This window comes from Stegodyphus dumicola, chromosome 8 (assembly GCF_044657685.1).
Source record: "Stegodyphus dumicola isolate Sdum_Otavi_A_Nest chromosome 8, ASM4465768v1".
In the NCBI taxonomy this organism is placed as follows: Eukaryota; Metazoa; Arthropoda; class Arachnida; order Araneae; family Eresidae; genus Stegodyphus; species Stegodyphus dumicola.
Genome location: NC_140775.1, coordinates 33550736 through 33578506, shown reverse-complemented (window position 1 = coordinate 33578506; position 27771 = coordinate 33550736). Strand labels below are relative to the sequence as shown.

The window sequence follows — 27771 nt, the reverse complement described above, 5'->3', positions numbered from 1 at the left end:
CTACCATTCTGAGCTTGATTTTGAGTGTCAAATCTATTTTTCCGCAGGTATTTGTTATAGATTTTCCGATATTTGCTTTAAATTTCCTAGCTTACTTTGTAGTACCGAAACGAAATCTGATTTATATTTTAACTTAGTAAAAAATTGAATATTTGGATAATGGAACAGTTTTAAACAACTGGTATTCAAATAAATGGTATTCTGCTGTCAAAAGCAAATAATTTTAAAGAATGAATATTAGGAAGATTGAAAATGAAAAGAAAATTTGAACACGAATATAGATTGAGACACATTTTATAAAATATACAAGTCACCAAACAATAAAAATCGTCCTTCAAAATTAGTAACTAAATCTTCTTAACAGATATCTGAGCATGTGTACCGTCTGTTATTACACATTGGGAAAGATATACAAAATAACCAAAAACGTCCTTGCCGTTTTGGACAAACAGAAAGAAAAGTCATAAAACAAAAAATAATCACCGCTAATACTCAAAGTAATCACCATTGGCATCCAGTGCCTTTTGCCAGCGAGTGTCTAGCTCTGCGATGCCATTGCGGTAAAACTCAGGAGTCTTGGAGCAAAGAAGTTCGTAAGGGCCTTTTCAAAGTCTGGCCGGTTGTTGAAGGATTTCCCACGAAGATGGTTGTATAGGGAATGGAAAAGGTGGTAGTCTGTTGGTGCGAGGTCTGAAGAGTATGGTATTGGTGCGAGGTCTGAGTATGGTATTGGTGCGAGGTCTGAGTATGGTATTGGTGCGAGGTCTGAAGAGTATGGTATATGAGTATGGTATAGTGTCTCCCAGCCCAGTCGCTAGATAGTGTCCCTGGCCTCCCGAGCCACATGCTTGGCTACTGTTACTCTCTACGGCTGCTCTCAGGGCCTCATTGTCCAGCCTTTCTGGACGACTGCATCACCAAGAGACATAGTCCCTCATCTGAATTTCTGGAACAATTGCTCTGCGGTTTGTTCGTTAACGGCATCATCCCCAAATGTCTGGCAAATTCGGTGACTTGATTCTGCTGCTGACAGGCACACTTTAAAATCATACAGCAAACAATTCCGAACGAGCTCCTTTGACACGTCCATTTCAACTAGTCGCTATGTGAGTTATGTTTGAAGAAGCGGTGCAACGCGCTTTTATACTCTTGGACAATGTCCGGATTCCCATCCTAACCACTTCGTCGCCAAGTTTGGCGAATATTTTTATGTTGGGGTTCACTCTTCCAATGTCATATCAGAAACGGGAAGAACTTTTTTGATTACCTTGTAGTTATAGTTAGTCGGCTTATAGTTAGCTCGTCAAGTAAATATTCCATTCCTGCAATTTCAGAATGCATATTTTTCAAGTGAAGAGTAAAAATTCAAGGTGTTACCTTAGTTATATGGATTTTTTAATTTAATCAAATATTTCAGCGAAACTCGTTTCAGAATGCGCTATAAAGTAGACAAATCAGGAAGTAACAGTTATATAGTGATATATTATGGGAAGAAGTTAACATGTCTTCGTAAGTTAATAGAAATGATTTAAATACTTGCCTAATTCTTTTCACGTTAGAAGTTTAGGTATTTAATATACTTCAGCTTAATCGCTGCCAATCTATATGCGTTTTTTAGGCAAAAGATACGCAGTTTTCAAAAATTTGCAAAAAGTACTCTTTGTTAAAAAGTACTCTAGAAATGCTGTGATGACACTATCTCGATCTTCGAAGTTTTTTTTTTTTTTTTTTTTTTTTTTTTTTAAAGAAGGGAAATCTTGATTTTCAGGAATTAGCTGTTTTAAGATCAAAATTATTAGGACCAAGCTTGAACACAATTTATTTCTCAAACTCCAGGACCCAGGATAGTTTTAGTCGTGATTTTTAGGAACAACTGGTCCATGTTATGAAGAAATACATCAACACTGTAAACAAATACAGCTGTTCTCCGCTAAGGGACACGTCACATTAATCGATAAGTCTTGAAGTCCTGGACCTTCCAAACAGGAAGACAAAATGCTTCCAGCTTGATAACGTACAAAAGCTTTAGTTCCGTGAGTGTCCAAAGCTTTTGCCGCGGATTCGGATGGAGATCTGTTTGGATGGGAGGCTCTACTGTATATTGAAAAGTGTACAGAAACTGAGCACTGGAAGGAAAACATTCATCGAGTATCATAGAATTAAAAGGACTTTTGAACCCGAGCCATCATTATTACCCACTGGTGGGCGTTGAGGAAATATAGGGAGGTGTTACTGATTCAAGGTGGTATAAAGAAGCATTGATACCAAGCTTAATTGGTTAAACACTTTTAAAACAAACATTTAAACATTAACTCGATTATACAAATATAACAATCAGGAATTTTCATAATAATCATCCCAAATTATACACATTTAACCCTTCAGACAAGCTGATTTAAGGCACATTCATTTTCTATTCCAACAATTAGGAGCAATATTTGTCAACAGTTAGGAGTTGTCTGTTTACTAATTTGAAAACATGACAATAAATCCGGACTTATCCAGTACGCCCAAGTAGCATGTTCTTTCGGTATGTACCACTGCACGCACTGTGGTTCTACGCATGATTTCAGGCCCATTACTCTAAATATTTTAAGAAATCTTTAATCGTAACAATTCTGTTTATGAATAATATGATGACACTTTGGCAATAATTTCATGCAGACCAAATGTAATGTATCTCTGAATATCTTTAAGCATTTTCAGTCAGTACCTATAGATTACACACACCTAATATGTTTCATGATTGGAGACGCTTAACAAAATACAATTCGGAATGGAGGTAGTGAGCTAAAAGTGTTTAAGAGAATGAAAATGATGATGATTCTCCTTGGAGGATTAAACTCTTATATCATAACTTCCTGATGTGGCGCTACCGCTCGCCGACAGTCACTGAGGTATCTCAGAAACAGTGAGACACTTCTGGTCTTGGGAGAAGTAATTGGGCATTTATCAGCATATGAGCAATACGACCACGCTTAAAAATTTGGTTGCCTAAGAAGTTTTTATAAAATTATTTTTAATATTCACTCTCTTATACAAATATTACAGCAGTGCTTCTTTTCAAAAATCATACCAAATATTATCAGTCCAATTTTTTTTGTCTGTTGAATATATATGCGGAGGAAACATATAAAGTTCTGTATGTTTCAATCCATCCTCCAATTATGGAGAGATGGATTGGTGTATCGCTGGGGTGCCTGTGTAGAATCCCCATCGAAAACGTTAATCATGCGATCGTTTTCTAAGGAATGACTAGTAGTTCGTATTTAGTCTATAAACATAAATATTGAAAAGGCAGTTTACTTAAAAAGTGTATAAGCTCTTTAAGGAGCTGGAGTTGATCGAGACAAAGTGAAGAACATAACACAAGTAAAGATAATAAGTAGAATCAGCCAAGTAACTCAAATATAATTACTTACAAGAATCAGCGAAATGCAATACAGTGGAAAAGGAATGAAGATCCCATATGGATAATAAGATTTAAGACTGCTTTAAATCTTTTCACATTCTTTTAAATTCTAAACACAAGACCACAGATCTGTAGTTTTACTATAATCCAGTCTCTCCAGAGAACATAGCTTTTCAACTCAGGGCATGTCTTTAGAACCTTCAGCGTATGTGCAATGATAAGAAAACAGCATATTCTGCAAGGTTTATTAATATAACTAAAAATATGCAATAAATATATGTTTAATCGTTGGTATCCTGTTTCCCAAATTTATGGCTCATTTCACTAAGGCAGAGGTTCCAAATTTTTTCGGTTGACGGCGCGCTTACAGTTTTGTTATTTTATCACGGCGCCCTAGTTGTGTTCAAGGAAGTGTTGTACAAGGTTTGTGCCTTACAACCACTACATAGTGTCATAGCAAATCACAACACTTCATTAAATACGACTCTATTAACACTAGTGGCCATGCACAGAAATGAAAAAACCACAGTTTGAGGCTCAAATAGGTATATATTGAATTGATACACAAGAATATTATATTATCATTCTTAAAGAAAAATAGGAAATAATAAATTGGACTTGTGAGCTTGCTGATCTTCGCAAAGTTTTTCAAAGCAAAGGATAAGACTTGACACCCACAATAATTTCTTGCTCCCCGTTGATATATGAACGATATTTGCTCTTTATTAGAGCTACAGCTGAAAATCCGGTTTCGCATAAATATGATGTTGCAAAAGGAATGAAAATCCTTAAAGCTTTGGGACTTAAGAGTCGGATATTCATTTTTGATGATCATCCAAAACTTCATCAAATCGGGACAAGCGAATTTTGTTTTAAGGCTGTTATCGAGAGAGCTCAGTGAGACTTTCTCTTCTTGTGAGGTGAATTCTGATGGAGCGTGAGCATACAAAGGATTTTGGATCCACGAATATTTCTCGATATTTACTTCCTCAAAGTATTTTCCAAAGCACTCAGTGGGCTTCGAAAGCTGTTCCGTGAAACGAAACAGCAATTTTTGAGAGAAAATGAGCTCATTAGAGGATACGTATTTACGCATTACGTGGAAACAATCTTGCCTGCCATCCTTATTAATTTTTCTTATCCACAACTTTAGTTTTCTTCTATACGCCGCAATCTTCTCCAATAGTTTCAAGGTGTGGATATTATTGCCTTGTAGAGACTCATTTAAGGCATTCAGTTCGCCAAATATATCTCACAAATATGCCACTTTTAGTAAAAAGCTTAGGAAAGTATTTGGACTTTGCATGTCCTTCCTCATGCAGAAAAGTGTGAATTTCTTGATGTAGCTCGAATGCATGGGATAAGACACCTCCACGTGAAAGCCATGCTGAACTGCAGTAATATAACAGTGTTCAGCTCCCATGTCGATGTAAAGGTTTTTGAATAGTTTGGCTTTCAGCGGCCTCGTTTTTAGGTAATTTACTACGTCTATTATACGTCCCAATACCAAATTCAATTCACAGCTCATCGACATCAATGCAAATGCTTTCCTGTGGGTGTTGCAATGGGTCCACAGAGCATGCGGTGATCGCGATGAGCTCTCGAGACATCTCCTGTCGATGCGACGCGACGGTCGAATGCGGGTTTCTGAAAATCTCTCGCGTCGCCTAGAAAAGAATTTGATTTAGGCAGCGCACACAATTTGAATTTATATTCCGTAAAAGAGTAAACAGGAGAGCTTTGCGGCGCCCCTGTTTACTCTTCACGGCGCCTCTGGGAATAGCGCCGCGGCGCACTCTTTGGAAAATCCTACACTAGGGCAATAATTTTAGGTTTAGGTTTATTGTTTAAGGCAAAGCAAACTGATGGCTATCCTGTTTACAGATAAGACGCGTCATTAGAGGATTTTCTAAGGGCTATTCTAAGGTCTTCTGGCTCGTATTCATGTTACATATGGCAATAATCATGAAAACTCCCATACAATCAGATCGCGAACCAGAATTTGAATTTAGATCAAACTTTCAGTGTTGGGCGACTTTATTGCTCGATTGCTAATGGACTAACCAAAATATTATAGCGAATTTCTGTTAATGAGTACAGCTCAGTAGCTAATAATTTGTTGCTCGAGGAGTAGGTAGGAGTGAAAAATCCAACAAGATGAACAGAAAAGGAAAAAAAAAAAAAATTGAAAAAGAGGTAGGGAATTGAAACAAAAAAGATTATGAAAATGGATTATAGAAATCCTGTTTCATATCATCTGTAACATTACAAAATATCTCCAACGAAAAAAAGGTTCGGCTTCTTCTTGATGTTAGTAATACTAAAGTATTGGTTCTCTTACCTTGACAAGTCCTTTTGTCTGAGGATAATTTATACCCTGATGGGCAGGTGCAGGAATAAGATCCAGGTTCATTTACACAGAAGCCGATGCAAAGATTGCCTCGACCTTCCCACATCTTACATTCGTCGATATCTGAAAATAAATTTGTTAAGAATTGGAACTATAAGTAAAAATACAATTACATATCTTATTTAAATGAAAACATTTAACATTTCTGTGGTAGTATTCGCAAAAAATATATTCCATAAAACTGTTTAAAAATTTTCTCGAAATTGTATTCATTTAAACTAATTTTAAGAAGAAACCTTCTTATTTAAATTTTTAAGTATAATAGAAAGATTCCATTTTAATTTAGAGAAATTTAAAATGAATTAAAAAAAATCGAAAATAAAAATGAGAAATAGATTTTAGCAAAAGCAGCAATTAAAACGCTTATTTATAAGCTTATTTACGAACCTGTAGTCTGGCTTCGAAAGAAAAATAAAATTTCTGAGCATATTATGTAAAGTATTAATTATCTGACTAATATTAAGATTCTGAAATTTTCTAAAATTAGGTAAAATTTAGTTTTAAACTGCTTTTAATAATTCTATAAAGAGATACACCAACAAGGAATTATCCGAACGTGCCGAAATTGCTTATGTTCATACCTTACGATAGACTATGCAAATGATTAACCTTTGGTAGTCAGTGACTTATTAGCTGCAGCTCCACAACAATTCGACGGAGAATCCGGTTGGCGTATGAAAAAAAAAAAATTCTGATGTGTACACCACATGACTTCCTTGTACGAAATATTAAATTATACGCATTTTTTCTTGCATTTCATTTAAACTTATTGGATTGAATTAAATCTACTTCGCCGACAGCGCATAAACCACAATAGAATAAATGCATTATTTAAAATTCACTATAGTATTTGTTTACCATAGCGACACTCTGCCGCTAGATTCACTTAACAGTATTATATTTCGTTCATATTATAACTCATAATACACAAAATTTATATCATTTAAAGAATAGAATTATCTAATCGTTGCCACATGTTCTATTAAAATACTATAATAAAGCTAGAATGATGTATAAAAAAATTAAGCAAACAAAACAAAAAAGAAACAGTTTTTCACAGACTATTGAGTATTTATCATTCAATTAATTCAGTTCTCACATCGTGAGAAGGCAAAAATACCTAAAAACTCAAAATATCTATATTAAAAATTACGAAGTAAATCTTAAACACTTATTTCCTCGAAAAAATTCCAGACAGGATTAAGCATGATTTAATTGGCAATATTAAATGAAGGCGTTATCTTTGTTGTTGCGAAGCTAAGTTTCTCTAGATTGGCAACAAATCCACTAGTCTGCTGTTTCAAATGTAAACAATCAATGGCCGCCATCAAAAAAAGGCTTAGCGGCAGTTAAACAACTTTAAAATTGTTGATAGTTCTAAAAATAGTGCATGCAGATTTACTAAAGGCATAAAAACGTTAACCGGAAGATAAAAACAACATAATTCAATCATTTTTAAAGCAAAAAATGTACAATTTACAAACATATAAGAGTAAAGAAACTGAGATCACAGAGCCGGGTAACAGAGTGTATATATATATAAATATATTTATATACGTTTGGTGCGGCCGATTGCACCCAAAGTACGAGGCGCACATCTACATGTTATAGCAGTCCTATATACAAAATTTCAACGTTCTGAGCCTACTCGTTTTTGAATTATGCGAGATAAGTACGTACGTACATACTTTCGTACAGACGCCACGAAAAATTCTCTTCAGAATTAATTTTAAAGCAGTTTTATAATTTTTTTGGAGGAAATGAGTCTTTTATTCTGTCCTTACGTACAGATATCACGCAAAAACATCGTTAAATTGCATTCGATAGCGGTCAAAATGGATATTTTCGTTGAAATATGCTGCCTGAAACTTTTCGCGATTACAATACTTCCTTTTTACTTCGTACAAGGAAGTAAAAAGGATCTTCAAATGCTAAGGCATAACTTCTATGAAAACGTGGTTCCGTCGACTCAAGCGGACTGTACCACTACTTCGCAAACGGGTACGCGAACGGGATGAGTAGATGTCACCATTTTAGAAAGGACGTGGAATAGGACTAAAGCAGGGCGGCCAAATCGCCGGTTAGCTATACATTTGGGTCGAAGCGACGTTACCATTCGATAATGTTGGCAGGAATGGTGAACCGTATAGAACGTCCAGAAGGAAGCAGTCGACAAAAAATGCGATAGAACGCGAGGAAAGAGTTTGGTGCTGACAGACTTTAATGTGTCCCTATCAACGATCCGAAGGGGAACCGGGATACCAGTGACTGTAATGACCACTGATAGGCGACTCAGCGAACGGGCTTGAGGTCACGAAGGAAATCACGCCAAGTGTCCATCACCGCTGCACACTGTTAGGCAGGTCTATAATGTTGTTGAGTAGTTTGGGATAGCACGGACAGGAGTAGAATAGAATTGTTTCAGCGATAAGTTCCGCTTCGAAGTGAGTCCCGATGACCAGCGAAGACATGTCTGGAGACGTCCAAGATAGTGATAAAATACTCATCTACTTTTCGTCCATTACACAGTCCTACAACCAGAAGTTATGCATGTATGCATGGGAAGCAGTTTCATTTGATACCCGGACCAATTTGTTTGCCATCTGTGACACCCTTACACAACGGAGGTACTTCGATGAGATTCTACGCTCCATAGTGCTGCCCATCCTTTCTCCTGGGCTTACAGTAGCAGAATGCCTAGTCGCACAGAGCACACCTTTCTACTGCTTTTTTTTTTTGGGGGGGGGGCTTCTTCAACACTGTTCTAATCGGTGTAATCGCCAGATCTCTCCCCACTACAGCTCGTGTGGGATGTGATAAGCAGGCGCGTGGATCACAGCAATCTAACACGCCAGTTAGAATACGTACAGCAAGCAATCTCGCAGGAGAACATCTACCAGTTCTTAAGAGTCAATTCTCAGCCGGATAACAGCTTGCATGAAGACTAGAGGTGGGCCAATACATTATTATATTTTTGCTTTTGTAGCTGTATTTCCTGAATAAAACATTAATTTCTTATGATACTGCTAGCGGTTTGTTTCCAATATATGTACATCAGATCTACTGATTTTCGTCTCATTTATAACTCCTTCTTGGTACTGTGCTTTTGGTGTTATAAAATGTATTTCGACAGAATTTGTCACAAGTTTCTCTTTGTTCAATAAACGCAAGTTTTCTAAAAATGTATCCAGCTAATTTTGAAAAATTTCCTTTAGAATTATTCACTGGGCATATAACATAATTTGAAGAAGAAAGACTTATGTCAAATTCTCTCGAAATGGATGAAACATTCCGTAAATTTAAGCCGATTTAAGATTGAATTTTGCTGAATTTTAAAATTTAAGTTCGCATGTTTTTCTTTCGTCTATTATTAGAGTTATTAACCTGGTTTTTTAACAATTTACTTCTGTTTCATTTTAGTTTTCTATCTTTAGTTTTTTTAAAACTGATGTACTACTTCTTGGTTTCTTGGTATTTTTTACACGTTTTTACACATCTTCGTTTCTTTCATTTAATTTATATTACATTTATTCTCTGTATTGTAATTTGTTAGTTATTCGATTTTTCTTGTGTTTTCCTTTATGGTGCCGTCAAACCCTTTCTTAAAATACAAAATAATTTTACTCGCTAAATAAAAGATACTTGTATAGTGTTCTTTTGAATTCTGCAGAGGATTATTCTAAAAAAATGTAAAAGTTAATTTCTTATTAAATGAAGTAAGGATTTCATTTCCTAACGCTACACTGAGTATAAGATGGCATTCTTTTCTTGTATCTATTTCTTTGCATAGATATTTGCATCATCTTTAAAGCTTTAGGGTATTGCAACTGATCAAAATCAAAGTAAATGTATTTAAATGCTGTAAAATAATCTAATTTCATAAAAATTACCTTTCATTTTACTATAATTTGATTTCCTTACGTTATAGTCATTTTTATACATTTCCGCCTAAGAATATTTTTGCGTGCGTACGGGTTCGTAATAGATTGAATGCACACAAATTCGATGATAGATTGATAATATTTATTTTATCAAAAGAAACACTTCAAAATTCTGAAATTTTCCGCAGATATATTTGTACATGTGTTCACAGTATCACCGAGTACAATCAGCAGTTACACTTCAAACTACTAAGTATGTTAAACACAAGGCAATGCAAAGCTCATCTAAACAGAAAGCTAACCCAGACATATCTCAGTACTCCATCTCACGCTGAACTAACAACTCGCAACAATAACAACAATAACAGAAGCAGATGCTCTCTCCGGCCTTATAGTTTACACCAGGCACCGAGATATTTCCAGAACTGCTTCTCGAAATTACTGGTAAGGAATATGGGGTCGAATTACGGTTGCAGCTAATGTAGTCATTAATTACATTTCTTCATTTACAATACCTATTATGATAATACAAAGCGAACCAACATGTCTCCAATAGGTCGCCAACTCTGGCGACTTATGGAAAATTCTCGCCAAATTTGGCGATACAATTAAATGTTATGACCACTGCCAGCTTGGCAGTATCTTGCCAAATTACCGAGATACTCATTTACTCTATGTGAAATGGACTTGCTTCTGTATTCTTGCTTTTCCGGCGTAGCTTATCTCTTTAGATTTTTCTAGATTATCTCTCTAGATTATCTCTTATCTCTCTAGATTGTTACATTACGCGGAAAAATACAGCAGTTTCACATATAACTGCACTAAAATCATCTGTCTATGTACAAAATCTGTATTCCAAGCTAAACTGTTAGCCATTAGAGAAGCTATGAAATTTGCCAGGAAACAACAAGAAAAAAAGCGTTATAATTTCCGACAGTGCTTCAAGCATACAGGCAATAATCGGACTGAGCCGCTCGCCTCTAGTAAGGGAAATCCAACGTTTACTATCCTATTTCCCAGAGAAAACCCGTCTTAAGCTTCACTGGACATGCGCTAATGTGGGCACAGTGGGCATGAAGCAGCCGACCAGCTGGAAAGAGATAGTGCAAATGGACAACTTGTCCCAACCATTTCTCTCCCAATTTCATTTTCACATCTTAAATCAAGACTGGAACAGGACCTTATGTCTTCTGTGGAAAACTAACTGGACACAAGAACTAACAGGCAGGAGGACATTTAATATGCGGCTCAACGGGTACCATCATCACTATATGTTCGAGTGTGAAAGCACCAAAGACCTACGTTTCCGGCCTTACACAGCTGAAAATACCCAGGCATGGCCGAAACAACTTCAAAAGAGTAAGCTACTACGAAACAAACTTAAAAACTCTTGTAGACTACCTGACAAAGAACTGCGAAAATCTAAAAGCAATCTAAAAAAAAAAAAAATCATTCAGCAAAATCTTAACAGAGTTTCTTCAATAACCACAGGTCATAAATACCTATTTTCCGAAGCAACTTTATAAATTCAGATACAAATTTATTTGATTTTTAATTAAATTTCAATATTTTATAAAGATTTTTGGCTAGGCTTAGCGAAAAAAAATGCTCCACCAGTTGAGTACAAATGCTGATACTCATATAACAGGCAGTACAGCAACTCAGCTGGTGGTAAATAAGAAAGCATGTACAAAATTCGTAATAATATCTTAAATTTTATTTCGTGATAAAGATCGTTCAGTTTTATTTTACCTTTTGGTAGTAATTCCAATACTGACAAATGTGCTACAGTTTACGTCTAAGATAAGCCGAGTCTTTCTAGAAAACGCAAATACCCATTTTTCGGTTCTAAGCGAGCCTTTTAATTTTGGTCTCATCAATGAAGAAAAATAATTGTTTCTAAAAAATATGTATGAAATCAAACACTAAAATTACATATAACAAATACTTTTTTAATAATCTACTTTGATTTGTTAACGACAATAATACTTCTTTCTCTATTAGAGGTTCGGAAATATTTATTATCTCGGAATAATTAGTAATTCGAAAAAAATCTGTGATTATGAAACACCATTGATTTTAACACCCTCTCCACTTTTAGCAAAATAAAGGCCTATCATTTTAGTTCTAAGAAATACGGTAACACAAAAGAAGACAAATGCGATAGAGATGCATATTGCAGTATTCTGACAAGGCCATTTTCTGCCTTCTCCTCAAAATTATCACGTGGTTTTCCTTCTTTGATTAAGCAACTTAAGCGGTTTTCCTTTATCTTGTAATTGTCGCTCTGGTGACTTAAGTTTACTGATTGACGAATAAGTGGATTTTACGTTCACCGTTTCAGGAATTAGGTAAAAGCTGAGAGTCATTAGGAAACCATATAGTCTAGAAGTTTTGTTGAACGCTACAAAGAGTGGTTATTGACGGTTATTGCAGTTGCAAACAATTTTTCGTTATTTATCAAACTACTTAGATGTACAGTATTTGCTTGCGTAGCGTATTGTTCCCCGTAATATTCTTCACATATGATTTGCAATACTTGCACATTTTTAACTGACAGCCTGAATTCAGGAACTAAATTCTTCCACACTGAGCAGTTTGTTTCAATTTCTCATATTGGTATTCTTCGCACATCCTTTCCTAAACTCTTTATTTAAATTCAGAATTTTAGCCAAGGCCATTCATTCTCCTTAGCAGTGGAGGCAAATAATAAAATGGAGGGCGCACTATAGAGATTAAATCTGCAAGAAGGATGGATTACGAGAAAGTGGACAAGGGCTATCTGCCTAAGGGGGAGAGATATTTTCGTAGAGGACGTTTTAAAGGGAAACTTGCTTTTATTTATATAACACACTCAGGAATTTAAAGTTGATTTGAACTACAAAGTGTTCAAACATTTTACAGCTCGTTCGTTGGTGGTTCAGTCTACAAGAAATATCGATGAAAAGCTTCTAAAGACACACAATGTTTTGCAGATATACCATGTTCCACTAGAAGATTTCTTCATTATCTTTTCTTGTGGCAGCTTTCCAGCTACTACTAATAAGATATAATCATCGAAGATCTATATTTTGCGTTTTCCATAGTTCCTATAAAAATTATTATTATACTTATCAGATAGTTTAATAAGAGATTTTGTTTATATTCGTACTTCAAAGGATGTTAATATTGAGCAAATAGCAGTTAGCATTTAAAGCAATATTTAGCATTAATAAATAGTTCACCTATGCTTTTTAACCATATATTTGCTTTTACATTGCCTACTTCTCCAAAAATAATATACGCCACATAATTTTCTTCTCTCAAGTTTCAAGTGGTAAAATTAGTGAATGAAAGGGAGAGATATTGTACTAGTAAGTATGGTAATTACTTTATAATGTATAAGTATAGACACTGGTTATCGGAAAATTGTTTAGTCACGATTTACTTTCTGTTTGGTTATCGTAAAATGTATGTTGAGGCATAAATTTACCCTAAGGTATGAGAGTCATTTAAGAGGGTGAGGAATACAAGTTTGAGTTTAGAAATATGAAACCATACGGTTTGCTTTATATTTAGAGGAGCTACAAAATCCATAAAAACAGTCAAACATATATAAACAATCAAAACCTACCATGGCAGGATCTATTGTCTGAATTCAAAGTGTATCCTTGATTGCAAGTACATTGGTAAGAACCCCATACGTTATTACAGGTGTGTTGGCAGATGTTTGGAGACGACGCACATTCATCAATATCTGAAACGAAGCAAAAATACAAATAACTGATTACTATAAATGTAATCAGTTTCATTTGTTATTATTTTATTCTTTAAAGAAATTTTATCGCAAAAATAAAAGAGATTTTAAAGTTGTTTTTATTTCAGTCAATGAACAGAAATGTTTCCCTGTACATGATTTCCATAGCACTGACTAAACCATAGTTATTAAACGCTGTTTTGTATGTATGTTGTTTGATTTATTGTGTGAATAAATTTGCAATTTTTAAAGAAGCAGCGAAAATTAGGATATTACAAGATTTCTAAAGTTTATATCACATAGCAACGCTTGATTAAGATGCCTATGGCCTTACTTAGCATTCTTTCAGGGATTCAGACGCTAATTTACTTTTTTTATGAGTGAAATGAAATGAAGTTGAAAGCTGAAGTAATTAAGAATAAGTAACAGAAATAAATGTAATGTAAATAAAGTAAATTTCAAGCCTTTAGTTTTGTAAGTTAAGCGAATGTTCTTTCTAAATTGCGAGAGGGAAATGACAAAGAGAAAACATGAGCATGTATGAAAACAAGAGAGAAATTTGATTATATTTCGAGCTAAATGATAGAAAATAAAAGTGTTAGGACTACCTATTGACTGAAAGGGAAAACAAGAGCAACTAAGAAACACATTCTTGAAAATATGGCCTAATGTGGAATTAAAACTGGGATCATTAACCAAAGTTAAAAGATTTTTATGAAAATGAAATCCATATGGGAAATCTAATTCTTCAACAGAAGATATTTTTTTGATTAATTTTAGTTACAGTGAAACGAAAAATGGGGGTTCTTGATCAACAATGACGAGCATTAGAGGATTTAGAAGTTTCCTCTTTCCACTCCCCAATCACCTTGCTAAGTTGTCTAGCTTTGTCACGCCCAGCCATATAGTCAACACTTCACAGGAGAAAAGAACTCACGTTTCCGAGATTTATTTATAAGCACTTTCGTTACAGCATACAAACTCAATCATTAAACATTTCAAAAATTAGAAACAAAGTCCAATATTAAGAAATAACATAAATTAAAAAAATTGCAGTTCTACTTTCGATAGTTTTTTGAACTACCTTCTTCAGCTGTTTAAACGCAAATGAAAATGTGATTTCATTTGCACTTAAGCAGCTGAAGAAGCCAGTTAAAAAACTATCGATACTAGTACTGCCTAAAAATTTAAAAAAATTACTCTGATTCTTAATGTTAGACTTTGTTTTTGATTGTTATTCAGCGTGATATTTTAATTAAATTCACTCAACATTTGTTAGATTTTTGAAAAGCCTTGTGGAATTCTCACTTGTGTATTTCTCAGTTACTGCAGAAAGTGAAGAATCTTAAGAACTGCTAAGAGAATAATCGCTTAAGTTCGTGTGACAAGAAACAACAAGATGGAAGGGTAACTAACCCTTTATTATTCAAATAAGATTTAACAGACCTCTGTCTTGGAATGTACAATAAAAGCCGACACTTGGGCTTGAACTTAAGAGGCTAAGAAATAAAATAAAACTAATTTTAAACTAAAGAGATATAGCCGAAGCTATCAAGATTCTAACCGAGATGACTCCTTAACTCTGGTTGACTACGAAGTTATCAAGGGCCTGAGTACGGCCGAGCATAATATCAGCTTTGAGAGAGTAACCAAAAAGGCAAACTCGCGCAAATCAGAAACTCTGATTCTCTCTCACTTAGCAAGTAGAACTTCGCAGTTAAATACCGCTCTTCCTCATTATGTATTCAGAGTGATTCTAAAACTCCGGAAACTTCTGGCCGGAAGTAGTAAGTTGAAGTTTAGAATTTGACAGGAAAGGAACTTAAAATTTAACTTTTAATAAAAATAACATAATCCTTACAGCCTAGACATCAAGTTACTGTCAGCCAATGTTTGGGTATATTGTTCACATTTTTAAATGCATTTTCCGAAGGAGAGACTTGACTTTGTTTCTCCTTCAGTTGACTTGCCTTCTAGAATTATCAGATTGTCTGAAATTGCTTCCTTTTGTCTACCCTAGCTCCAATGAATGAAATCAGTTTTTTTAAATCTATTTGCGCTCTCTACTTCATTAGAAATTCGTAACTTCCTATGATCGTCGCCCCTGTCTTGTTTCATAAACAAAACAGTAATAACACTTGAAAGTCTAAAGAAAATTAAATACATCTTACCTATACAATTTTTACCGTCATCCGCTTTCCTAAAACCTTCCTTACAGATGCATTCATAGGATCCTTGAGTATTAACACACTCGGACACACTCGAGCATACTTGCCCACGGTATCGTGTGCATTCATCTATATCTAAGGAGACAAAAGAAGATAAAATATTTGTCACTATTTTATGATATCGCTAAGATGTTTGTTCAACTAAACATTAAAAATTCTAAATTTTTATTGCCTAATCAGCTTATTAACTCCATCTTAAAAAATTCCATCTTTCCCATATTATAAATGTACTTCCATAACACTATAGCTAGTAAATAGTATGTAATAAAAATATAAATTTTATTTACTGAAGGTTTGGTTTAGTTTATTTGCGTTATGGCAAGCACTCGATGGCTATCTGCCTAAGGGAACAGATGCCTTCTTGGAGGACTTTGTAAGGAAAACTAGCTCATATACACCTTACACATAGGGAAAATCATGAAAACGAAACGTCCATGCAGCCAGCCCGTTTGGGGGGGGGGAAGGGTTGTGTCCGAGACCGAACTACCAGTGTTTAGCGAAGAGTTCGGCTGCTGGTGGACCTATTTACTGAAGGATAACCTGAATAAAATATAAATAAGAAATAGGTACATCTTAACAATTACTTTGTGATATACATCCATAATTCATATATTAATATAATCACATCTTTTGCTATTATTATTACATTACCATTATATTTTATAATAAAAAATATCAAGATTCCTCAGGTTACATTAAAAAACACACATAGCTTTTCTTAAAGTAATTTTTAAAGGCTAAATATTTTAATCAGCAATTCTGAAATTGAGACGATTTTTGTTAAAATTGTGCAATGAATACGAATTGTCAAACTAGATAAAGGAAGACTATACGCATTATTTTATCAACACTTTTTACTTCTTTGTACGAAATAAAAAGGAAGTATTATAATCGCGAAATACTTCAAGACATCATATTTCAACGAAAATATCCATTTTGAACGCTATCGAATGTAATTTAACGGTATTTTTGCGTGACATCCGTAAATAAGGACAGAATAGAAGACTCCTTTCCCTCAAAAAATTAAAAAACTGATTTAAATTGATTTAAAATGAATTCTGAAGAGAAATATCCGTCGCGTCTGTGCGTACGTACGTATCTCGCATAATTCAAAAACGACTAGCCACGAACGTTGAAATTTTGTATATAGGACTGCTATAACATGTAGATGTGCACCTCGTATTTTGGTTGCTATCGGTCCCACCAAAAGTATAAAAATATATGTATATATATTTTATAATATATAATTTATCAAGCAAAGCAGTAATAACAATTTTTGAAAAACCAATTTTGGTCAAGAAAACATCTTGCGCAATATGCTGCAAAATAAGTAAAAAATAAAAATTGTAGAAAGCTCGCCTAAAAGTTACCAACAGCTGCTGCTCCAAAAGGTTTAAGACGTTTTCAAAAATTAATACACATGAAAAGCAAATCATTAGACATATAAAACATAAATACAATAAAATTAAAAAACAGAAAAAGTTAAAAAGTAAGCGGAAAATGGTAAATTAGCCCAATTCGACATCCAAACAGGCTTTTCAAGGGAAATTTCATTTATTTGAACGTCGAATCAAGCTAACTCCATTACGCGTTTCGCCGAAACAGACAATTGAAACTTTTTCGCTAAAAAATTTTTTAGACAAAGTGTCTTGGAAATTTTAATAGTCTGAATTCTCTGTTCCAATTTCCCGACGCGTCCGCTCAGAATGACACATTAAGGTGTTAAAATATGTTAATCAAAATCAAACTTTCTAAATCTAGTCTAAAATTAAAATCAAAACGAAAATAAATAGCGATGAGCTATTAGTCCTAAAAATACAAATACATTCGGGCTGGGCCTGCAAGCTTAAAGATTAACAATTTTATTTTTAAAAAATAGATTTTATAAAACTGTAAGAAAACCTGTAGTTAATAATCAATATAAAATAAAAAATTGAGAAAAGAACAACTCAGTGGGTCTTGCTAAGACCAAGAAAAAGTTGTAACAAAAGAAACAAAAAACTGACCTTTGGCGATGTAAAGCTGTCCCTCTGAAAACATGCAGAAAAATGGCTGCTAACTTCTAGCGTCTTATTTTGGATGACGAACGTAGGGGGGAGCGAAGTGTTGTGGGCGTTTAGCCAATGCGAAGTGATTTTCGTTATCTGTAACTCGTCTCCTATTATCGGAGGGGGCCGGAAACCTCGGAAACCGTGTGAAGAGCTCAAAAAATGGCGCTTGGCTTGTAGTAGGATGGAAAAAATTTTTTGAAGTGAAAATGGCAAATTCAGCTAAAACTATAAAAACTTGGCCATTAAAGCATGAGAAAAAGGAAAAAACAGTAATTTGTTAAAAAAGTCGTAATTCTTCAAGCTAGCGGGCGATCAAGCTACTATGAAAAATGAAAAAAGCCCGATTTGTTAATAAAAGCAGTAAAATTGGCCACTAAAGAAATTTAAATTTAAAAATATGTACATAATAGTATTTAAGATTAAAGTGCCAAAATTTTTTTGGAGGAAAGAGAATGAATAAACAAGAATTTTCTGTACATTTTTACAATAGATTCTCTGAATTAGTCATCCTTCTTAAACCGTCCGTAGCTTTAGGTATAAAAAATCATTATCTAACTCAAAAAATCTATAATTAGGTAAGGTTAATGCCAGCTTTGGTAAGGGAATTTTTAATTATTTTATGTGGTATTTGGTTACTTTTTAAAATAGTTACGAAGTATAGTATTTCTTCTTGTAAGTGTTCCGCAGTATTGCAAATTCTTTTCATTCTAAGTAGCTGTGAATAAATTGTGTTGATTATTACTCTTTTGGAAATATTTGAATTCCAGTTAGTGAGTTTAAGTGTGGAAAAATTAAATTCTCTTCTTTTATCGTAAACTTTAATAAAACGGTAATCAATAATATGTAAATCAAGGTAGACTACATCATGCTGTTCTGTATTGGTTTTATTAAGTTTTAAGCAAGCAGGGTAGATATTAGCGTTTTCTATTTTGTTGTAGTTATTAAATGCTATGACATCATCAATATATCTATAGATGTGTTGGAAAAAGAGACTTTCTTCCGTTCTGAGTGAACGTACATAGGTTAGTTCTTTAGTGAACAGGAATAATTCACAAACTGAAGTTGAAAAATTCCCGCCCATAGGTATTCCCTGAACTTGTTTATAGATGTAATTGTCAAATTGAATAAAATTATTGATATATATATATATATTATATATATATATATATATAATATATATATATATATATTTACTCTCTTACTCTACGTAAAAGTAAGTAAGAGTAAATATATATATATATATTTACTCTTACTAACTTTTATAATATATATATATATATATTTACTCTCTTACTCGGCTCACTGATCTCAGTTTCTTTATTATTATATGATATAAATTGTACATTTTTTGCTTTAAAAATGATAAATTATGTTGTTCTGGTTAAGAATTTTATGCCTTTAGTTAAGCTGCATGCATAAATTGTGGAATTATCAACAATTTAAAAGTTTTCTAATTGCGACTAAGCCTAATTTTTCATTACCATGGCCGCCATGTTGTTTACATTTGAAACTTACAGAATAGTCGATTTATTGCCAATCTAGAGAAACTAAGCTTTGCAACATCAAAGTAACGTCTTTTTTATTACTGCGAGTTAAATTATCCTTAATTCATTCTGAAATTATCATATAAGTTATTAGCTTGTTTGTGTGTTTGTCATTTTAATTGTAAATTTTTTTTTAAAATTCTTTTAACTATACTTGGTGTTTTATTTTTTATATCTTTCAAGTTTTAATGAAAATGTTTTGAATTTTTATGTATTTTTGCCTTGCCACGAAGGGAATTAATTAGCAGCGCATGCGCATTAGGTAAGCGGTGTTGAATCATCAGCGAAAAATGTTTCTTTTTTATTTGTTTAATTTCTTTTATATATTAATCTTTCATTACTGCGAATTAAATCATGCTTACTACATTCTGGAATTTATTAGACGAAATAAGTGTTTAAGATTTACTTCGTAATTTTTAATATAGATATTTTGAGTTTTTATGTATTTTTGCCTTGTCGCGAAGTGAGAACTAAATTAATTGAATGAGAAATACTGAATCGTCTGTAAAAAACTTTTTTTTTGTTTTGTTTTGTTTATTTCCTTTTATATATCGTTTTAGATTTATTATAGTATTTGAATAGAACATGTGGCAACGATTAGATAATTCTTCATATGATATAAATTTTGTGCATTCTGAGTTATAAAATGAAATGAAAAACTGGTAAAGTCGCGCTTTGCGGAATGAACCAGTATTCATCTTAGTTTCAAGTAGTTATAAAATGAATGAAATGTAACGCTGTTAAGTGAACCTAGCGCCAGAGTGTCGCTATGGTAAACAAATACAGTGAATTTTAAAGAGTGCATTGTTCTATTGTGGTTTATGCGCTATCGACAAAGTAGATTTAATTCAATCCATTAAGTTTAAATGAAATACAAGAAAAATGCGCATAATTTATTATTCCATGCAAGGAAGTCATGTGGTGTACACATCCGATTTTTTTACTGTTAGAAACACAATCTATGAATTTCATATTAAATCAGAAATAAATATAATGAAGGAACAAAACTGCACCGGAATATTTCTTTCGAGAAACAAAGATTAATATGCCGTTCAAAACTACCAGAGATTATCAAAGCTGAAAAAATAAAATACGTAGATAGGTATCAACAGCGGATACAGCCCTTTCAGTGGCAGATTCTGAAACAAATGTGGCGTTGAAAATCAAGGTCATAGATTAGGGGGCAGAAAATGATTACACAGAAGCATTGTAACTCTATAGTTTTCGTCGCTAATGATCTCAAACAAGTCGACTCGCTTAACTTGCCTCACACATAAATAAAGATAATGAGAACAGTATCCGATTGTAAAAATTCTCGACCAACGACCTTGTTGTAAGGTTTTTTTTTTTCTTTCTTAATTAAGTTTGTGTCTTATTGTGTTTTGCAGCTGTATGTACTAAATGGTCATCATCTTTATAACTTAGTTCTACTTTCAACAGTTTAAAGGATCTTGTAAAATATAACACATTTTCCCGTATAGATATAAGCTAAAAATATTGTTTTCCTGTATAAGGAATTTATAAAAATTCTCGACTAATGACCTTGTTGTAAGTTTTTTTTTCTCTGAATTAATTTTATGTCTTCCGTTTCGCTGCCGTATGTACTAAATGGCCATCATCTTCATGGTTTAATTTGACTTTAAATAGTTGAATGTATATTGTGAAATATCACAGTTTCCATAATAGAAATAAATTGCAAATATTGGTTTCCTGTATAACGATATCTGTTTCTGTAAATAAAATATGGAGATTCCCACTCTGCCCTGTCTTCAGGTTTCTTAAAATTTTATTTTCTTCTGTTTTAGGTATGTAATTTAACGTTTTCTGCTGAAAATTTGTTCTATTTTGGTTCTCAAATTTAGATCTATAGTTTCTTATCAAAATCAAAAATCTTAGCAATATCAACTTCCCTTTACATTTAAAATAGGAGAAATTTGAGCCTTGGACTGACTTTCTTGGTTTCAAAGAAAGTGTGCATTTTACGGGAAGCAGGTGCGAAGATTTTTCTCCAAGAAGAAAAATGCTATAGGAAATTAATGGCTTTTAAAATTCTCCTATTTATATGACATATTTTCGGATTACAGAATATAAAAATAAAGAAAGTGCATTATTCTGATCGAAGTAGAACTTCGTACCTTCCTCCGCCTAAGAATTTTAATTTAAAATTAACTTCAATCTAAGTTTGAATTATCTGTTGACTTAAATTGAAAGCAGCTTTATTCTCTTCTATTTATTCTATTTTATGGATTACAAAAATATCTATGATTAACTTGAAACACTAAGATAAAGACTAACTGCAAAAAGGAACTTTTAAAAACTATCAAAACTAGGTCAATATGCTGGGTTTCTCAATAGCAATATGCAATATGCAATACGCTGGGCATGTATTATGCTGGGCTGTATACATCTGAAATTTTATTTCTGAGAATTAACGCGTTCCGAGCATTTATTTAAGAAAATTATGAATATGTAAATTGTGTTTTAACTTTAGTTTCCATAAGCATTAAAGAAAAACTATTAAAATTAAAAAATTCAATACGATTTTGCAAACACATTAAAAATTACAGAATATCAAAGAAATTTTTCAAAAACGCTGCAATGATAAACATTTTAAAATTACTTTGAAAGACATGGTATCAAAATAAGCTACATGCTTCACTTATGGTGCTTGTAATTTTATTTAAAGTCTATTTTAATAAAAATATTTTTTGGAGGCGATCGAAGAAAGTCATTATAAGATTTTCATGTAGACTTATCATGCTGTAACGCAAAAAGCAAACCACTGAAACATTCACACAAAAATGTTTTTCAGAGCATTCACTAGACATTCTTCTATCTAGTACAGTAGTGAACATTTTAGAAGAAATTAAAGCATTCACTACAGTTATAAAGATAAATCACAGTAAAACCTTTAAATAAATCACAAAATCAGCTAGTTTAATGTGTTTAGATATCCTAAAATATTTCCTATTAATTTACTACAAAATTAATTGCCTCAAATTTAACTTCTTTAATATTATTTACAACGAAGCAAAAAATATTTATTTTATAATATATAATAAAATGATTCATTTATAATGTAGAACGAAAAATTCCATGCATGTCCTCAAACTAACATGTAATTAGAGCTTATATGTAAGTTTTAAACACTCCATAAACAAGGGAGACATACATAAGAATACGCTTGAATAAGGAAAAAAGTGTCAATAATAACCGGAAAAAAGAGCGAAAAGTATTGACATGTTGAAAGAATGAAAAATATTAGCAAAATGTTGGCGCTATAGATGGACCTCTGCGTAGGAGCATTAACAAATAAGTTTTTTCCTATTCATACAAGTGGTAGCACTTTAATGAAAACGTGTTAACAACATAATATAATTTATTTATTGAAGTTAGAGCATTAGAAAATAGAGTTCCATTCTCTGCTCATATTTAATTTTAAATCTGTAAACACATACAATCGATTTTCTTCATTCATACAATCATTTATGGGAGTGCTCTGAAACAGAGTCATTTCTCGAAAAAGTTTTGGAAAATCCCGCGAAGAAAAAAATCTGTATAACTGAGAAACTTTACTGCACATAATATTCAACAAATAATGGTAAATATAAAATCGAGTTGCAGAAGTGAACCTTTTATAAGTTTTTAAACACTGTACAAAACTACTTTCACCTTTAAAATAAAATCATTAGGCAAGAACTAAGTAATTATTAATTTACACGACAACGTTAAGATAAATATAAAAATCTGATGTGTACACCAGATGACTTTCTTGTACGGAATATTGAATTATACGCAATTTTCCTGCATTTCATTTAAACATATTGAAGTAACAGTTAACGAATTTTGAACTAAATCTTCGTCGATAGCGCATAAACCACAACAGAATAAATGCACTTTTTAAAGCTCACTATATTTAATTACCATAGCAACACTTTGGCGCTACGTTCACCTAACAGCGTTGCATCTCATTCATTTTATAACTCAGAGGGCACAAAAATTATATCATCTGAAGAATTACCACATGTTCAATTTAAATACTATAACAAATCTAAAATGATGTATAAAAGAAATTAAACAAATAAAAAAGAAACAGTTTTTCACAGACGATTCAGCGCCGCTTTACCTAATGTGCATGCGCTACTAATTAATTCAGTTTTAACTTAGCGGCAAGGCAAAAATACATAATTCAAAATATTTTCATTAAAAATTGAAAGATATAGAAAAACATAAAACACCAAGTACAGTTAAATATATTAAAAAAACAATTTTTACAATTAAAATCACAGTTTCTAAGCAAAAACAAGCATTTCGGCCAACGGGCAAGAAGGCATATTTTTCGGTGCACATCAGTGAACGTTTACTTTTAGTCTCACTCGGCAAAAAGACTTTTAAGGCGTAGGAACTGCCTTAATTTGTTGTGGACGCTATGGTGAGTCAATATACGAGATAATTTCATAATTTAAATGATAATTCCAGAATGAATTAAGCAGAATTTAATTCACAATAATAAAAGAAGACGTTACTTTGTTGTTGCGAAGCTTAATTTCTCTAGATTGGGAACAAATCCACTATTCTGCTAAATTTCAAATGTAAAGAAATATGGGTGCTATGGTAAACAAATTAGGCTCAGCTGTCACTTAAATAACTTTTAAATCATTGATAATTTTACAACTCTAACATACAGGTTAATTAAAAGCATAAAAAGCTTAATCGGAAGATAAGAACGACATAATTCAATCATTTTTAAAGCTACAAATGCACTCTTTTGCAAAAAAAATTGAAATACCATGAAGGAAGTGGTTGTTTTTGATGAAAATGAATATGTGTATAGCTCATACACAGATAACAAAATGATTAAAAAAATCAAGGTCATAGTACTCGTTCACGGCTCACAATCACCCATTAAGTGATCAAATTAGTAGTTGGTCGAACAGCCCCTGGCGGCAATGCATGCTTGAATTCGTCGAGGCAAGGAGTGGTACAGGTTCCTGAGACACATTCTGCCAGGCATTCATCATTTGTCGCTCCAGATCTGCGATGTTTTGCGGTGCCCGAATCTGGCAGCCTATCATGTCTCAGACATTCTCGATTGGTGAAAGGTCTGGTGACCTTGGTGGCCAAGGAAGAGTATCAACCGCACAGAGACAGTCCAGAGATATCCGAGCAGTATGTGGCCTGGTATTATCTTGTTGGAAAATGGCCCCAGGATGACGTGCCATGAAGGGTAATGCAACCGTCCGCAGGTTGATGTCAACACATCGTTGAGTTGTTAAAGATGTACGGAAGATGACTAAAGATGATCTGCTGTCATAAGAAGTAGCGCACCACACCAGGGGTTATTGGCTGTATGCCTTTGTAAAACAAAGGCTGATTGGAACCGCTGGTCTTGTCCTATCCAGACACGAACACGGTGGTCATCTGCTTCAAGAGTGAAGTGGGATTCATCGCTGAACACTATACAATGGCACTCTGATGGCAGCCATGATTATCGGCTGCGACACCATTCCAGACGACTCCACCTATGTTGTGGGCTCAAAGGCAAACATCTTAAAGGCGTCTGTGAGCGTAATGCCTCTTCAGACAAGCGCCGTGAGAGAGTGGACGGTACTACGGGAGGTATGGAGGTGGCTGTAGTTGTTTAATAGTCGACAACGATACCTTTGGGGCGGTTCGGGCCTGGCGAACAATCATCCTATCTTGCTTCGCATTTGTGCTCCTTGGCCTTCCAGAGCCTTCATTTCGTCGGCAATTTCCTTGTAGCAACCACTGCTGCCAACATCTTTGCACAGCAGTGTCTGTACGCTGCAGGTGACGGACGACCTATTGCTCAATATGACCACCCAGCTTCACGCAACCCTACAACGCGACCACGTTTGAAGTCGTTTAGTTGTCTGTAAAGTCTTCAATATCGTCGTAATGGCATCTTCAGTTGCTTCTTTACGGAATTACAATGCAGCAACAAAAAAAGATAAATTTTTCGCCTGTGTTACTGGTTTTATACTTTGCAAATTGCGCACTAGAAATGCGCGCTATGATCGCAATTCCTCTTCATTTGCCTTGAAACTGATCATTTGCATGTTTGATCAACATGGGTTTGCATACCAAATTTCCTCACGATCACAAATATCCTTGGCGCTTCGATTTTTTTTTTTTTTTTTTGCAAAAGAATGACATATATTTTCTATATACATATATTTATATGTGTATACTTTTTTTTGCAAAAGAATGACATATATTTTCTATTTACATATATTTATATGTGTATACTTTTGGTGGGGCCGATTCCAATCAAAATGCGAGATGCACATCTACATGTTATAACAGTCCTATATACAAAATTTCAATATTGTGAGGCTACTCGTATTTGAGTTATGCGAGATACATGCATACATGCGTATGTACGTACGCACTTACAGATGCCGCTAAAAAAAACTCTTCAGAATCCATTTTAAACAAGTTTTGTAATTTTTTGGGGAAAAATAATTCTGTCCTTACGTACAGATGTCACGCAAAAATATCGTTAAGTTGCATTCGATAGCGGTGAAAATGAATATTTCCGTTGAAATATGATGGCTGAAATTTTTCGCGATTACAATGCTTCCTTTTTACTTCGTACAAGGAAGTAAAAAGACGAAAGATATATAAATGAAATAAATCGTATCTGATAAATAATAGTATCCACGAAATAAATGATACTTGAAAGACGTTCTTAAGAAATTTTTCTCCGTCTCACTTGAAAAATAAGAGGCTGCAGAAAATCTAGGCAAAAAGAGACTTCCCTGAGAAATTTTTCAAGAGATTCTAAGCAAAACAAGAAGATTATGATAGGTTCAGAGACAAGAACTTCCTGAAACTATTCTTAAGAACTTTCAAGAGAAATAAAGGCTTATATCTTTTAGGCAAGTTTCTCCATTGCTTCCAAAACGGTAAGAGATAATGGTGAAACCAGTGTGAATTCCCCGCTGCTTTTAGCCGTACGGATACGTGGGGTTTAGTATACCAGAGAAAGTATAGCTACAGAAGCTCACCGGTACTTCTCACGAAAAGAATATAGAACATGCAGGGAAAAAAAAAAACCGTTTTAAAGAACTTCTTTACCATGATGTAAAAGAAATAATAAAATGCAGCAGAGACATAAAAAATTTCCCAGAGGAGTTCTACAGGAATCTTAGATAAATAAGAGGTTGTGGCATGATCAAGAAAAGAAAGGTTTTAGAGCATTTCTTTACTATAATAGATACAAGAGATTACAAGAGATACAAGATGCCCAAGAGATACAAGAGATTACTACAAAGCCAGAAAAGAGACTTTCAAGAGATTTCGCCCGTAAGTCTCCAAGGAATATAAGCGATTTTAGTAGACAGACCCAGAAAGGACTTTCTAGGAAAACTTATTGTTAATCTTTTCAGATGCAAGGGATTATGGGATGCATAGGGAAAAGACTTTCTATAAAAGCTTTTCAAAAGGAATACTAGATTGCAGCAGACTCAGAAGACAAAATATCTTCCTGAAGTAATACTTGAACACTTTCCAAGAGAAATAGAAAATAATCTTAATCTTTAAATCTTCATCTTTGAAAAGGCTGCCATCCTGTCGCAAGAGAAATGATTCATTATAATATCACCTATAAAATTAAGAAATAATGAAATTCAAAGTTAAAAAGGAAATAATAGTACTCAACATATCTAAGAATTTGTGACTGAAAATTCAAATAAAGTGCTTTGTTCTTCTACTCACCACCCCACCCCAAAAGATTGTTAGAATGCAATACAGCATGGGTATGTAATTATCACGCTTAGTGATCACTGGAAGATCCATGGTTCGAATACTTTCAAAAGCGCAGTTGATTTTTCATGTTTTCTGGCTTCGAAAATCTGTACGCTCTCTACAGATAACCGTTAAATTCTTGATAATAATCATAAGGATATATTTGACTTTCCATTTGTTTATATGATGTATATTAGAAAATATCACTTTTTATTAAAAACACCAGTTTCTAATTCCTTTGTAGCAACATATTTTCATTTAATTAGTGAAAGAAATAAGCTTACATGGAATGGTTTGAAGTAGAAAGTTTACTTCATAAGCAGTCTTTGTATTTCTTGTCAAGAAATCAGTTTAATAAACTGGAGTTTAATTCATAGTTTAGTTTGATAAACTGAGGCTGTCTTAAAACAATGCGCTTAGTTTGTGACTGAATTTAAAGAATAAGGTTTGTTTCGTTGTAGGGTAATTTCGAGTTTTCGAAGACGTTATGCTGTGTAAACTTTGTTCGATCCTAAAATGGAAAAAAAAAAAAAAAAAAAAAAAAAAAAAATCAAAGTCCTACCTTCACATTCTCTTCGAGCACTGAGAGTGTATCCGCGAGGACATTCACATACGTAGCCACCAGGTCGATTCCGACATGTCTGTTGAGGGCCACATTCATCGATCCTTCTGGCACATTCGTCCACATCTAAAGAACAATTAATTATTTTTAACAATTAAGTGAGAAATACAATATCCA

At 33.6% G+C, this 27771-nt stretch overlaps 1 protein-coding gene across 5 annotated transcripts in view; it reads right to left on the bottom strand.

The window, feature by feature from the left end:
• LOC118183484 (uncharacterized) overlaps positions 1-27771 on the bottom strand; it is a 201543-nt gene that overhangs the window by 25461 nt on the left and 148311 nt on the right. For all 5 annotated transcript variants that reach the window (XM_085821728.1, XM_085821725.1, XM_085821727.1 and 2 more), the window contains 4 exons: positions 27595-27720; positions 15611-15742; positions 13317-13439; positions 5754-5885 (listed from right to left, as the gene is read on the bottom strand). In XM_085821728.1, coding sequence (XP_085677854.1) covers positions 5754-5885; positions 13317-13439; positions 15611-15742; positions 27595-27720 — 513 coding nt within the window. The remainder of the gene's footprint in view (positions 1-5753; positions 5886-13316; positions 13440-15610; positions 15743-27594; positions 27721-27771) is intronic.